The 15,429-nt window shown below is 37.6% G+C and overlaps 1 protein-coding gene across 1 annotated transcript; it reads right to left on the bottom strand.

Moving 5' to 3' along the window:
* Positions 1–3,397: 3,397 nt before the first annotated feature.
* CCDC196 (coiled-coil domain containing 196) lies at positions 3,398–14,809 on the bottom strand (the record flags this gene model as incomplete). Its single annotated transcript, XM_080912895.1, is given in 10 exon segments — positions 3,398–3,559; positions 3,844–3,902; positions 9,015–9,156; positions 9,538–9,597; positions 10,065–10,121; positions 10,125–10,148; positions 10,324–10,401; positions 13,119–13,215; positions 14,508–14,660; positions 14,763–14,809. Coding segments are annotated over 10 exon segments (879 nt in total).
* Between the last annotated feature and the right edge of the window lie 620 nt (positions 14,810–15,429).

Below are 15,429 nucleotides of genomic sequence, written 5' to 3'. Positions count from 1 at the left end.
TATATAAAGAAGTCAAAATGTAAATTTAAAAATCTGTTTTCAATAAAAGAAAAAAACTAACTCAATCAGTATATAATTAAGTGAATTTCAAAAAAAAGTTATTGAAATCTAAGTATCCAGTAAATACATGGCAGAAAAACATCTCAGTTCCTTAACTGTAAGGAAATCAGATTTAAACCACACTAAGATTCCATCTCAACCCAGTAAGAGTGACTGTCATCAAGAAAAAAAAACAGATGTTGCCAAGAATGTAGAGGAAGGAAACAGAAGTGCTGAAGTAAATTTATCAGCCACTATGGAAATCAATATGGAAAGTGCTCAAAACAATTAAACATAAGGTCAAACAAAATGGCTCAGCAAGTAAAATCAGTTGCCATGTGTTTGATCAGAGTTCATCCCTGGAGCCTACAGAAAGGTGGAAAGAGAAACTTTGGTTTTTACACATATACCAAAGCACATACCCCCCCAAACACACATATCATGTATACACACACAAAAATAACTTATAAAAAACTAACAATAAGACTACTACCTGATCATGTTATATTACTCCTGAGTGTATTGAAAAGGCCTATAATTAACATACAGTAGAAATAGCAGCACACACTTGCCTATTGCAACACTGCTTATAAAAGCTAAATTATAGAATCAGCCTAGGGTCCCATTAATGGAAAAGTGGGTAAAAGACTTGTATATATGTGGAGGATTATTGGGCCATAAAAATTAAATTATGTCATTTGTGGGAAAATGGATGTAAGACGATAGAGTGATTGCTTGTAAGTGAAATAAGCTAGACAATGAAGGACAAGGCTTTAGAGTTGTCAAGGTTAATGTACTCCAGGTACTTTGTATAAATGTGTGAAGGTGTCATGACGAAACCCATCCCTTCATGAATTAATACATACTAATATTTTAAAATTTATCTTTAAAATTCATTTGAAACATTTTTAAAAGACTTATTTATTTTATGCATATGAGTGCACTGTCCCTGTCTTCAGACACACCAGAATGAGACACACCATCAGATCCCATTACAGATGGTTGTGAGCCACCATGCTGGGAATTGAACTCAGGCCCTCTGGAAGAGCAGTCAGTGCTCCTAACCACTGAACCATCCCTCCATCCCCCTCATTTTAACATGTTTTAATTGAAATAGAATTACATCAATTTTCTTCCTCCCTTTTCTCACTCCAGGCCTTTAAAGTACCTTCCTTTTAACCCCTTCTATGTTTCTCCCATTCTCAAGCTGATAGTCTCCTTTTCTTTGAATATTATTGTTAAAATGAGTATATGTGCATATGTATGCATCTGCACAAATATAAGACCTGTTGAGTCTGCTTTTGTTGTTTGTGTATATGTTGTTTCAGGACTGACCACTCTACATTTTACAGCCCGTAGGGGGACTCATCCCTAATTTTCCTTCTTTCAGCAGTTCCTGGTTACCGAAACATTTCAAAGGGGCTGGAAAGGGGTACCAAGTGCACCCTACTCTTTGAGAGGGAGCCTAAATTCAGTTCCCAACACCCACATCAGATGGTTCATAATTGAAGCTTCAACTCCATGGGAATATAATGCCTCTGTTCTCTGCAGACACCAGCATGAGCATTCATGTGCATGACACCCCCCCCCCATGAGATACATGATTAAAATATCTTAAAAATCATTAAAAAAATAAAATCTATTTTAAGAATTTAGTTTTTACTTCAGTGGGAGGACAATTAATTGGGTTACTTAGCTTACTACCAGGAAAGTAGTATTTTTATTATTTTTGTTTATTTTAATCAAAATATTTGAGGGAACAACTTAGTCACTTGGCCCCATGAACTTAGGAAAGACATGACAGCAGCTGAAGTATACAGAATTTATTTGCCTTTAATGGCAAACAAAAAGTAGAGAGAGGTATCTTCAAAGGCACATACCATAGTGCTTACTACTTAGAACTAGGCCCCTTTGCACATCGCTCAGAATAGCACTACTCGCTATGACCTACTAGCTATGTGCTCATTTGACACATGAGCCATGGGGACAACTTCATATTTAAGCTATAGCAAATCCTTGTACAACACCATTTAATAAACTTCTATTAAATCCGAGGCAATGTGTAAACTGGTTAAAATGAAAAGATGAACAATGCATAGTTCTGTGTCTCAAAGAGTTCATCATCTGGTGTGAGAGAGATCTGCATAAATCGATAACCGCAATATAATCCATTAAGTGCCGTGATATAAGAACTGGGAATAAGAATTCTCAAATCTAGCAAGATGTGGTAGTGCGTGTCTTTATTCCCAGCATTCTAAAGGTAGAGGCCAGCCTGGCCTACATATCGAGTTCCAGGAGATCCAGGACTACATAGTGAGACCCTGTCTAAAAACAAAACAAAACAAAAGCCCCTCAAACCTGAATGAACATTAGAATTTTCTGAGGATCTTACTAAAAAATGCATAGGTTTTTGCCTTATCAAGTAAAAATTTTGATTTAAATAACCTGGGGAGGAAAACATGCTATTTGTCAGAGTCTACATGGAGATTGAGAATCACTGGGATAAAACAAAGATAACAAACTTAGTTCTTCAGAAAAGTTCTGCAGGCATTTTTGTCCTAATCCTAGCACTCAGGAGGCACACAGATCTCTGTGAGTTCAAGGACAGCCTGGTCTAGTGAGGGCCAAGAGAGCTAGTGCTGCATAGCGATGTTCTGTCTCAACAACCAAAAACCAACCACAAAAAAACAAAAAAAACTTTACAAGTATAGCGGCCAGTGTTCACATCCCCAGAAAGTGGTAGTGTACGTCCCACAGCAAGATGAGAAGTGAACACAGTAGAATCACCCAGAAGCTCTCAGCCAGTTAGCTTAAAAGTGATGGGGAATGACGTAATCTAATTTCTCTTTAAGGAAAAAATAGCTTGTCTGGTACTGTGAAAGATGGATTGGAGAGGCTGGAAGCAGGAATGCCAATTAATAGACTGTGGTAACTCAGGCAGGGAAGGAGGCCTAAAGGAAAAACAGTAATACTAGTGAGTTTAAGGCATTCAAGAATGGTAACAAGGAAACAACCCACAAAGCAGTGCAATGTGAGCAAGGAAGAGCCATGCAGGGGTCTGAGATCTTTTTATTTTTCGTCTAATGCTTACTTGCCAGCAGTGATCAGTCCAGAAGTAAATACTTCAAGGTAGAAAAATGTCTTTCTATGAATTTAACTATAAACAATGAGAAATCCAGTCATTTCCCAAAATTTACCAACACAATTTGAGGCTATTTACAATACCTATACCGAAGGCCCAACATGCTTAGGGACAGCATGTGCAACATCTCTCCCCCAGTTTGGTGGTAGAATGGAAGAACAGAACTAAAATAAAGGTTTGAAAGATTTTAGTGAACAGAAAGGCTGTACCTAGTCTTCAAATCTGTCCAAAGCAAATGTAGTTAAAGCCTTGTAATCCTTCAGAGCTTCTTCTGGCACTGACTTGAGAAAAAAAGAGCCTCTGTCCTACATCATCATACTGACTTTCTCTAGTTCCTTCTTGTTGTTCTGTGTAGTAGTTCATTGATCCTGGGATTCTCTTTAAAACAGAAGGAGAGGAACAACAAGAGGGGGTTAAAACAGGTGTTTGCAAATCTAAACAATCATGAATTAGAATGCATAGTAAATACATTGCAGGCCTGGGGTTGCTTACAATAGAACTCTTAGCTGTCAGGCACAGGGCCATGGGTTGAATTCTCAACATGGCCAAAGTAGACTGATAAATGTATAAACAAAAAAATGTTTTGAGAAAATCTATACACATTATCGAAGCCTTTTAAAATTGGAGCGGGTTTGTTGTTGTTTTGAAAGTTGTTTTCTCACCATATTATGTTCACTTCTGTTGGTTGTTGCTTTCATTGTGGTTGTGGTACCCATTTTACCTGAAGGAAAACATTTGGAAAATGAGGTCTATTAACATTCGTCATTTAAGGAATCCTCTTAAATTTTAATTTTAGTACACTGTAATTTTTAGTTCATGTTCCATGTAAAACTTAAGAAACTGATAATTATTCATTGCTTAGCTGAAATTCAAATCTGTCTTTAAAAAGGTGAAAACCTCACTCCAGACATCCTGCTCCTCTCCTGAGCACTCAGTATGAACGGGTGGAATCGTTGTCACTCATTAAAACTGTCTTAATGAGTATGCAATTTACTTTTTAAATGTTTTACTTAATTCATGTTTAGGTGGAAAACTAACCTTATTCTTCTCATCTGAACTTATGTAAGATTTTATGAAAAAAAAAAAAAAAACACAAATTAGTTTCATCACCTGTTAATACCACAAATGCAACTTTAAATGTTTAAAGGGTCCAGGTTGCCTCAACATTTACAGAATATTTAAGAGCAATACTTTGGAGAAAGATCCAGATCTGGACTAGTTGTAGTTTCTGCCTCTGCTTCCCAAAATTTTAGCCACCAGGAGGAGAAATTAAAGAAGGGAAGGAAAGGAGAAAGGTGAGAGGAATAACTTGCTTTCAGAACAGAGGATTAGGGAGTAAATGGGTTCCCAGGCATATTCATTTTCCACTTCCCTGAGCTTCAGTGTCAATTACAAATGTAACACAGTATCCAGCGTTCAGGTTCTTCTAAGAAGAACCTTCTTTGTCTTCTGAGAGAGCTCAAAGAAATGCTAAGAGCCTTGGCTATGGGGGAGTGGTGGTCAGAATGATCCTATAACAGTTACATTATTACTTATTATTACATAGTAAGATTATTGCTGAAGACAAATCACCTGAATTTAAAGATTGCTTAGTGCCTGTGCTCTTATGGTAGGTGACTAATGAATGTCACAAACTGCAATCTTGACTTAGCACAAGGAATCGGGGAGGACTGACACAAACCCTGAGCCAAATTATAAGTAAACCCTTTGAAATGTGCCATATCTCTGTGGGGTAGGGGAGGAAAGACTTATCCCAGAGTGTGAACAACAGACACACTTTCTTTTGTATCAGATGCTTCAGGGAATTCCCCAAATAGGGATTGCTTGAACTGTGACAAAGTCTCTATTATTTGCCAACAAAATAGAAAGCACCATTAACTCAGCCAGACAGCACACAGAACAGGGGACAAAGGACTTTTGGCCAAGAGCAGGGAGCAAAACTTCCTTCTATTTGGAAATATCTGAAATGGAAAGACCTGTATCTGCCTGATTGCCAAAGAGGTGTGTCCAAAATCACATGCCACTTTACTCTAAGCCAAGTTTAAGCAATTCAATTCTTTTGAAACTGGAAGAACCACAACACCATCCAAAAGGGCTGCTGATCCTCAACCTTCAAATAGTCCTTGTGTAATAGCCCAACTTATTTTTACTTCATTGCCCTAATTGCCTGATTTCTGTGTAGTAGAGACAAAGAGTGTTAGGTAAGAATAATGGAGGAAGTAGGCAACTGCTTTCATTTTTTGTTTCTTTGTTAAGAATGGGGTGAACTAGTTCAGGGAGGGTAATAATAATAGTTAAGGGTTGCAGGACAAAACACCATGATTAATCTTTAATCAAGCCTGCCAGTAATACATCTTGATGCCATATAGCATGACACAAGCATCAATAGGTTGTTTTCGTCATTTTTCATTTGGTTTATAAATGTGGCACATTTTGTCCTAGGGGTAATAGAAAGCCAGCCTCCAACAGCATTTCCCATTTCCTGAATTACCATTTGTTTTATGGATTTGGCTTAGATGTGGTTGGTGCCACCTACCGGACTAAATACATAATTACAGGCCTCCTGCTCCATTTGTAAACATTCTCTAAACAGTATTAGGGGACATGATTCTTCTTTGGGAAGACGACATTATATAGTTAAGTTTGGATTCTCCTCATAGTTTTTAGGATTGGAAGGGGCATTAATACCACCATTGTGTCATTCAGTCTAGAACCCAAGCTTTATCTATGGACACAGAAGCCTGGTTTTCTGAGTTTGCTTCTTGTTCCGTATTACAGATCTCACAAGGGTTACACAAAGTGAGGTTAAAGTGCCCTGTTACTTGTGCTTACTGTAAATATTAGATACAGAAAAAAAAGAAATCAAATAGCTTCCCCATGCTGTGTAGTAAGGGGTACAACACACACATCTGATTCTAGGGCCATGGCTTTTCCAATTGAATTAAAACTTCTCAAGGTTTGGCACCAAAATAGTTTTAGGTGACACCTATAATGAATTTAAGAGATGTTATAACATGGCTTTAAATCCTGTAAATTACTTTGAATTCAACTCTCAGCCCAGTGTGACTTTGCATTACTGCACCTTGTGCCCTGCATGCCGGGATTATAAGCACGTGCTTTAAGCTTCTAGCTCAGTTACTACCCTTTCCAATTCTTTGTCCTTGATAGAACCGAGGCGAAAGTTCAAAGTTGATTCTTGTTTCTTTGAAACTCTCTGTCTTGTTAACCGTACTTTCCAAGAATGATAAAGCAGGCCATAGGCTTGACCATCTTTCTAGAGCTAATTTTCTATTTCAGCATTATATTTACTTGTGAAAACCATATCATTTTTTCACCTGGTAATACAAACTCTGTGGCTGAACATGGTAGACAGTGTGTGAGACTGAGTCCTAGGAGGCTGAAGTAGAAGGCTCACTCTGAGTCTGAGATAAGGATGAACTGCATAGTCAGTTCCAGACCAGCTTAGGCCACAGAGTGAGATCCTTATTCGTTTTGCTTTGTTTTAATGGTCTTTGTTTCCAGTCAATGCATGAATGAAAGTGAAGGCAACCTGAGTAGCAGAGATGAAGAATAGGCAGCGGTCTGAAGCTGAGAGGGTAGAGCTGCTACGCTAGTCCCATGGCTAACACTGTACCCTAACAATTCTCCTGCTGTCTTAGTTCACATTCTGTTCTGAGAAAACCATTCTGACCAAAACCAACTGAGGGAAGGAAAGGTTTGTTTACATGTCCCCATGATAGTTCATCATGAAGGGAAGTTAGAGCAAGGAGGTCAAGGCAGGAACTTGGAGTTAGAAATTAAAGCCAAAACCATGGAAGAAAATTGCTTACTGGATTTCTCAGCCCACTTTCTTTTATAACCCAAGACTACCAGCTCAGGGTTAGTACTGCCCACAGAAGACTGTGCTCTCCCAAATCAACCATTAATCAAGAAAATGACCCTAAAAGACTTGTCTACAGGCCAATCTGAGGGAAACATTTTTCTCAGTTGAGGCTTCCTTCTCCCAGATGATTCTATCTTCTGTATCAAATCAACAAAAACAAAAACCTACCAGCATACCCATGATAAGAACTAGTATGCATTTTTTAAAATAATAATGAAAACTAGAGTTTATAAATAAGTCAACAAAACAAAATTCTATGACTGTTGAATTTCAGATCCATTTGGGCTCAAATAAACCAAGACTTTGAGTATGTGTAAGCATATATGCGGTCAGTAAACCATAACATCACTGGCTCTCTCCTGCCCATGGCTGTGGAGATGTGTAGTGGCTGAGCACTATAGAAAGCTATCACGTTGTTTGCCGGGAGTGAAGAATGGAATGGAAGTATGGACCTGTGGGCTGCCGCAGTTCAAACTGATTTAGTGCTCTCTGTGTGCATAGCGGAGTCTCCTGGGGCACTCACATGGAAGGAATTCACTAATGAGGGGCTGACTCAAATCTGGAATTTAAAGAACTGTTTCCTTACTCTATGGATCCCTTGAGATGATCCTTGGCTAATTTTCAATGGCATTAAAACTGAGCTTTCTGTTTTTCTCTTACTATTTCTTTGTCTTTTAATTTTTGTATATTAATGACTTAATGCCTCCAGGTTCTTTTCTACTTCCTGCTGTCCAATTCTCAAAATATAGGTGGAAAGAAAAATATGTGTGGAATTCTGCCTGAGTATATGTACACGATCCAGTTTTCTCGATTTTCCTGATTTTGTCTGTTAACGAAGATTGAATGCTATGTACCTGGGCCAAGTTATACTAAGTCGCTCCAACCCATTAAGTACTTCTTATATAATGACCTGCTCACATATTGTGTCAAGGAACAATTAAGAAATAGTCTGGGGAATTTAAATATCCTGGAAATGTTGAAGATATTGACAAGCGTTATCCCATAGTAAAGTCCTGTCCCACTCTGAAGGCCTGGGGGAGAAATCACTCCTAGGTCTCAGTAACATGATCATTTATATTTGTCCTAATCAAATGGCTTATGCTCACTTCCTGAACACTGACAATCCACGGTCTCTGGTGAATTCCAAAAACACAATCATAACCTACCTCCACTAAACAGCACTTCGATCATACATTATCATGCTTTGGACCAACTTATTTTTTATTTTCTTTGGCTTGCTCATCTGCTAATTTGATCATACATGCTTGCAATGCTTGTAAAGACATCCAAGCTCTTTATGGACTAAGACCGAGAAGAGACTGCATACATAGTTACTGACAACGGTAGAACATTGCTGTTCTTAGAGTAGGATTTCTACAACATGCCCCCTTTAAAACATAGACGTCAGATTAATAGATTCTTGAAAATGTAAGAGTCATTTTTCTGCCCATTATAGCCATGACTTTACAGTTTATGAACTACTATGCTTTTTCTATGATACCATTAAATCTTCAGAAGATATCACTGGAATTCCCAGAAAGATATCTGAATTAGTGAGCTCAGAGCCCTTGCCAACTGTCTATCTCCGATGCCTTCAGCTCTAAAACGACAGTCTTTCCCAGTGTGATTTATGAGGCCAATTCTAGTTCTTAGGGGTAAAGGTGAAAAAGAAACCAAATTTTTTGAATGTCAAATATTATCATCTGTGTATTCTAAGGATATGGCACATTATCTTTACAAAGAAAACTTAATTTCTTCCATGGAGATTCTTTAACTTAGTACAATAGCTTTTGAATACCACTATTAATAATAACAGTGAAAATTTTTATTTATACCACATTTAATTTACATTGTGTGCCAGACACTGATGCTCACTGTTAAGTAATGGGACCTTCACTGTTAACAAACAAAACAAAACCTCAAACTATGTGCCTATGATACTTTACCCACCTTGAGGCCTCAGAAGATTCGAAGCTCCTTGCTTTGGCTCAAAATTGTGTTGTAGGTACAGTGATAATTTGAAACCACTGGTCTTCTGGTAGTTCCTTAGGGCTTCAATTTTCAGCTCAATCACTTTGTTGTGAAAGCCATCTGAAAGAGAAATTTTCCAATACTTGTAACATTGAGTTTTCTAAATGCACTATTACCTATTTTTTAATAGAGATGTTAAAATATAGCCCTCTGATTTTGTCTTTTAGATCTATGAAGATGGTATTTGTTATTTTTACATAATTTCAAGTAGCTCAAAATCAAAAGCATGGGAAGAAGTTGTTATTCAAAACTCTACAAAATATCAAATATTGAATATTCAAAAATGTTCAAGGTAAATCCAGAAATATGTGACTGCAGCTCTCTCACACAATTCAGTTCTTTTAGCCAACAATGAGGATTTGGCCTTAATAATATGAAGTTAAAAGCCCTTGAATTGTATGAACAAATATATCCCATGACCAGCCTTGGAAAACCTTAGTACCTGAAAGATGGTGGATTGTTCCTCATATTTGACCCACTTTATTTTCCTCTGTTGCCTTTCCTGGTGGAAGAAAGACCTTCTGGGTGAAAAAGTAAATTGAGATAAAAATCAATTTTTCTCAATAGCCAGAAAAAACCTTATATAAAATTATAGTACAGGTTCACTGTTAGGTTGGTTTTTATTTCACAGTCTTCTTAATTAACCTTTCCATGTAATGTATTCTCTAAAAGCTAAGAGAAGAATAAACACTTCATTTTCTGTGAATGATTTGTTTTGGAAAGATGGGATGGAAATGTTATATCTCTAAATAAATTTTCAAGATAAATCAACAAGTGCTCAATGTGTATGGGATTGTAAGTGTTGGTATGGATTTTCTCATTTTAGTTCAACATGATTTTGCAGTCAGTCTGATATAAATACAATATCCCAAGGATACATACATTATATAGGAGCGTACCACATCTTAAACAGATTAAAGATTAATGTATCAGTTCCAAAAGCCACTACTGCTCAGAAAGATTGTCTACCTTTTTTATGTCTCCCACTTTGTCGACATCTGATGTCTCTGGCTCACTCTTGGCCTTCTAAAATGATAAAGAGGATTTCTGAGCCTGATAGGAAAGATATGAAATAAAAGAATAGACAAGTCCAGATGGGAAAATAGTGTTTTGGCAAACCAGAAATCAAATATATTGCAAAAGTCCAGATTCCCAAATTAGCCTTGATTATAGAAGGCAGTTTTCAACAGTATGGCATCAATTTGTCTAACATTCTAAGTCCACTCACCTTTCCGTCTTGCATGTCTGCCTTGGGCTTTGCTGGCGATGCTTTCTGTTGATCACGGAGCTCTTCTGACTCAAATGTCTGTGGAGAGACATTTTGGCAAAGCTTTAAATTGGTGGTAATTATGAAGTCAAGGCCTTTGGTTCCTGCCAGTCAGCAACTTCTCAGGACTGAAAATAAAAATCATCTGCCTACCACAGGGGATTCAAAATGGTTCCTTATCTTCCTTATAATAATAACTATTAAGTGAATCTATATAATATGCGACTGACAGTTAAGTGTCTCACTTCATTACTTACTCACTACTACATCACAGTCCTTCTTGTTTAATCTTCACAGTATGGGAATTATTCTTATTATTGATGAAGTTGAGACTTAGAGAGGTTAAACCACTTGTTTATGGTAATACAGCTGCAGAAATATAGGGAGCTAAAGATAAAACCAGACTCTGAAGCCTTTGTGTTAGCTATTGTGAATACTGCTCTTCTCCATTTCTCCTTGTATAAAGGTTAGGCAAAAAACATCACATAGAGAGACCAAAAGCAAGCTAAAAATAATGTAACTAAAAGTATAAATTAATACCGAACAATATGACTGGGGTTAAATAGAAGAAAGCCAGGGGAGGCTCTGTTTTACACAGAGGAAACAAGGGCTTTTATGGAGAGGTGACAGTTAAATTAAGGCCTGAAGGGTGACAGTAAGTAAATCATGAGAAAATAACTTTGTAAGCATACAGCAAGAGCAAAGACATTTAGCTAAGGAGAGACAAGTGTGGGAAACTACAAGGAGGCCTTTGGGGTAGTTGTAGAGACAGCACGTGAGTGCTCATCTCTCTGTGAGTTCATCTGTGCATTAGTCCTGTTGGGTTGGGAAGACACTGTCTTACTGAAGTCCTCCACCACCTCTGGCTCTCACTGTCTTCTGCATAGATCTCTGGGCTGTGAGAATTTGGGAAGTGCTGGGGGAAGGGGAAAAACATGATGAAAATACAGACTATATATATAAAAAAATCTATGTCACAAGAAAGAAAGGAGGAGAGAGAGGCAGACTTTTAAGATTGGAGACTGAAAAGGTGGGTACAGACCAACTCAGTCACAGTAAGGTGAACTGTAAAGGGTTTTCATTTACCCAAGATACAATCCACAGACCATACGATGCTCAAGAAGATGGAAGACCAAAGAGTGATGCTTCAGTCCTCCTTAGAAGAGGGGACAAAATGTTCCCAGGAGAAAATATGGAGACAAGGTGTGAATCAGACACTGGAGGAAAGGCCATCCAGAGACTACCCCACCTGGGGATCTATCTCATATACAGTCACCAAACCCAGACAATATTGTGGATTCCAAGAAGTGCATGCTGACAGGAGCCTGATATAGCTGTCTCCTGAGAGGCTCTGCCAGGGCCTAAAAAAGAGAAAGGGGTGCTCTCAACCAATCATTGGACTGAGAACAGGGTATCCAATGGAGGAGTTAGAAAAAGGACTAAAGGGACTGAAGGGGTTTTCAACCTCATAGGAAGAGCAATCAACCAGACTTTCAAAAGCTCCCAGAGATTAAACCACCAACCACAGAGAACACATGGAGGGACCCATGGCTCCAGCCACATATATATTGGGCATCAATGAGAGGAGAGGCCCTTGACCCTGTGAAGGCCCAATGCCCCAGTATAGGGCAGGGAGGTGGGAAGGAGTGGTGGGTGGGGAACACTCTTATAGAGGCAGGGGACAGGGGTTGAGATAGGGAGATTTCAGAGGGGAAACAGGGAAAGGGAATAACATTTGAAATGTAAAGAAAATATTCAATTTTTTAAAAAAGAAAGGGTTTTTATCAGATGACTGAAACATTTTGAATGTTTTAAAAATATATCACTTGGTTGTACGAATAGAGCATCTCTGGAAGCATGGCGTGAGAAACCGAGTATGAGGGGGCCAGAGGAATGAGAGGTTTTTGAGTTATCTGTAAGATAGTACTTTTGAGAGATCCTTAGAGGCACACCTTGTTCCATAGCATGTCCATTTCCTCCCGAAGCATCTTGTTTTTCTTTTCCTAGTAGAAGAGGAAGAACCAAACAGACAGATATGTTTGTCTGACTGTTAAGTAATAGAAAAAACCCAACTGTTTAATTAACGGTAGAAAGAGACTCATAGACACAATAAGCCACAGAGGAAGGCAGTAAGTAGGCCTTGCCTTTCATGCAGAAACTAAAATATGATTTTGATGATGACAACGATGATGATGGTGGTTAAAAAGTTATTTTAAACAATAGTTTTTTATAGTGTTTATGAGCTGTATCAGTAGAAATCAATTCTTAACTCTTATGATGCCCTCATATGATAAGTCTCTTGAGAGCTTAGATCATTAACTTCTAGTATTTAAAGATCTTTTTACATTATTGATTTCAAAAAGATCTATAACTCTTTCAAAACATTCTTTTGATAGGTGTTTTTTAACCCTTTAGAAATGACAAGAGTTAATATTCTTGTATTTATTAGCCACTAAATGAAATCTTTGTTTATTTGGTTGGTTGGGTTTTTTTTTTTAAGTAAAAAAATATATTCCATGACAGCCAGAGCTACACAGAGAAACTCTCTTGAAAAACAAAAATTAGAATCTTGCTAACTAGCCCCTATTCTTTTTCCATCATCCAACTTAATTTCCTTAGCATCACCTTGCATTTTGTAGATACAGGAAGAGGTACAGGTTTGAAGCATTAAAGACTAGAGATGAGTATTCATTATTTCCATGTGACAACAGCAGTTCAAGAAGTTATGCCCTTAGTATGTACTAACAACATCTCACCAGGTTCTGTTTCATCTCCTCTGCTTCCTTAATAAACTCCACAACTGAAGATTCATCACATCCCCTTCCTGCCATGATCTGCCTCATGATCTGCAGACTAGAAGAAAAGAGAGAAATCATTAAATATGTATGCCCTTTAAAAGGTAAAATTAATATCTACAATCAGCCAGAAAGTATTCTCTCATGAAGGTTCAACAGAGGCTGAAAACTCAGGAATTAGAGAGGTCCTGAATGTTTTCCTGGGATGATTCCATTCCTAATTTGAAGGTATATACTCAGTAATGAATTCAATGCTCTTTAATATTCAAAACTTAGGTCTCCAACAGCCGGTGAAAGGGCTTTGAACCCTCTGAAAAGAATGTTTTATTGTATGACTTGAGGGAAGGAGTGTTTCTGCCTCTATGTAGAAGAACTTGAAATTTTTGACATTTTTCAAACTAATTCTAGAATTATTCCCCATCACACATCTGTCTGCTTCCTTCTATCCTGTGAGTATCCAAATATGAATTAGTATCAAGTCTATGAGAACGATACTATTTAAAGGCAGTCAATAATTTATGTTTGTGTTACTGTCCTCCCTGGATCTGAAAACAAAACCAGATCTTGCATGTTCTCTTTTCAAGAGAAGTCTACTATTGCTGGTTTACAAACAGCTGGTGTTTGTCCACTTCTTTTTTTTTTTTTTTTTTTTTACATTTTTTAAATTGGTTATATTTTATTTACATTTCAAATGTTATCCCCTTTCCTGGTTTCCCCTCCATAAACCCTCTATCCAATCCCATCTCTTCCTGCTTTTATGAGAGGGTTCCCCCACCCACCTACCAACCACTTCTTGCTCAGTTTTATTCTCCTGAAATATGAGTTTCTTAAGTTCTAATGATAAGGCATAAAAAGAAGGTAGATTAATTGAAGTGATATTTCCTGTGATTAGAAAGAAAGCAGAGGCTTGGAAATTGGTAAGAACAATTTTCTAACAAGGATTTAAATTCTCATCTCCCTAACCCAAAGAGCTCCTAGGCTCAGAAAGAAATCGTCACTTTCCTGATTAATATAGGAAAAGCAAGTGTTTGCCCTAAAGTAGCTCTACAAACAAATAAGCAAAAGTATCAGTGATCAGTATAATAAGGATTCGTCTATGCTATGAAAGGAGTTCACCTGTTTTTTGGGTGGGCAACACAGGAAGAGTAACTAGCTTCATGAGATGAAGACGAAATCATACTTATTTGAAAACAAATAAAACAAAGGGTTCTATTTGTCCTGAATTTGTAGTGGGAAATTCTTTATATTTTACTGGAGCTGATTGTCCACATTCATAAACAAAACAAACCATAATCCTATGGTGGCTGCATTCTACAGACTATCTCAACGAAACTGAATAGAGACCCTTACCTCTTTTGTTTTTCCTCCAAGTTGGCCATTAACTTCTGCAATAAAAAATTGTTCTTATCTTCCAGAGGTTTCAGCATCTCTAGAAGTTCCTGCTTCCTTAACTTTAAGTCCTCATTCAATTCTTTCAAGTAGTTGTCATATAATTTAGAATTTCTGTGAGAACAGATACAATAATCTATCTGTACACTGGGTAAATAAACAACTCTTTCCCCTCCCTGGGAAGCTGCCATTTGGCTTCCCCTACTGAAGACTCACTTTTTTGAGGACAAGCCAGATCCTGAAGAGTTTGTGCCACTTGTCATCTTGAAGGGAAACTCCTAACAATAAAGAGGCCTTCTTGAAAATATGTACCTTCTTTCCACATTCAGTTAAGATAGCATCTTGAGGCGGTTGTTCTTGAAGCTCCTGTTGCACTGGACTGATTTTAGCTACAGTTTGAGGTCACAATAGCACCAAGACCACAAAGTGAGCAGATACTTTTAAGTAGCATCAGTAGCTGCTCGATGACTGAAAATACCTAACTATGATATTAATACTTGTCTTAGGTTTAGCCAAACCCCAAATTTTTCTTCTGAAATCTTTGAGTGAATAGGATAGAGTCACAGTGAGAGTGCTTACATTATAAAATTGCTGTTAGATTAGAAAATGGTGATTTATCAAGAAGAACTCATCAACACAATGGTAACAGATCTTTGTATGTGACAAAAGGGTAAAAAGATAACAGCACCCATTTCCAGTGGCTTGGGAAAGGAAAACACCTCTAATCAACATTTTTAAATGGGCAGAGATTAAGCTGACAAACTCTATGATGTAATGGAGGAATGGGTAACTTGTTATCACACACCCCTCCCCAATCTTTAAAACTCTATTTGTCAGATGGGTGTGGTGAGTCACACCTATAATCCCAGCATTAAGGAGGCAA

This window comes from Micromys minutus, assembly GCF_963924665.1.
Source record: "Micromys minutus genome assembly, chromosome: 1".
Taxonomy (NCBI): domain Eukaryota; kingdom Metazoa; phylum Chordata; class Mammalia; order Rodentia; family Muridae; genus Micromys; species Micromys minutus.
This window is presented reverse-complemented; position numbering and strand designations above follow the sequence as displayed.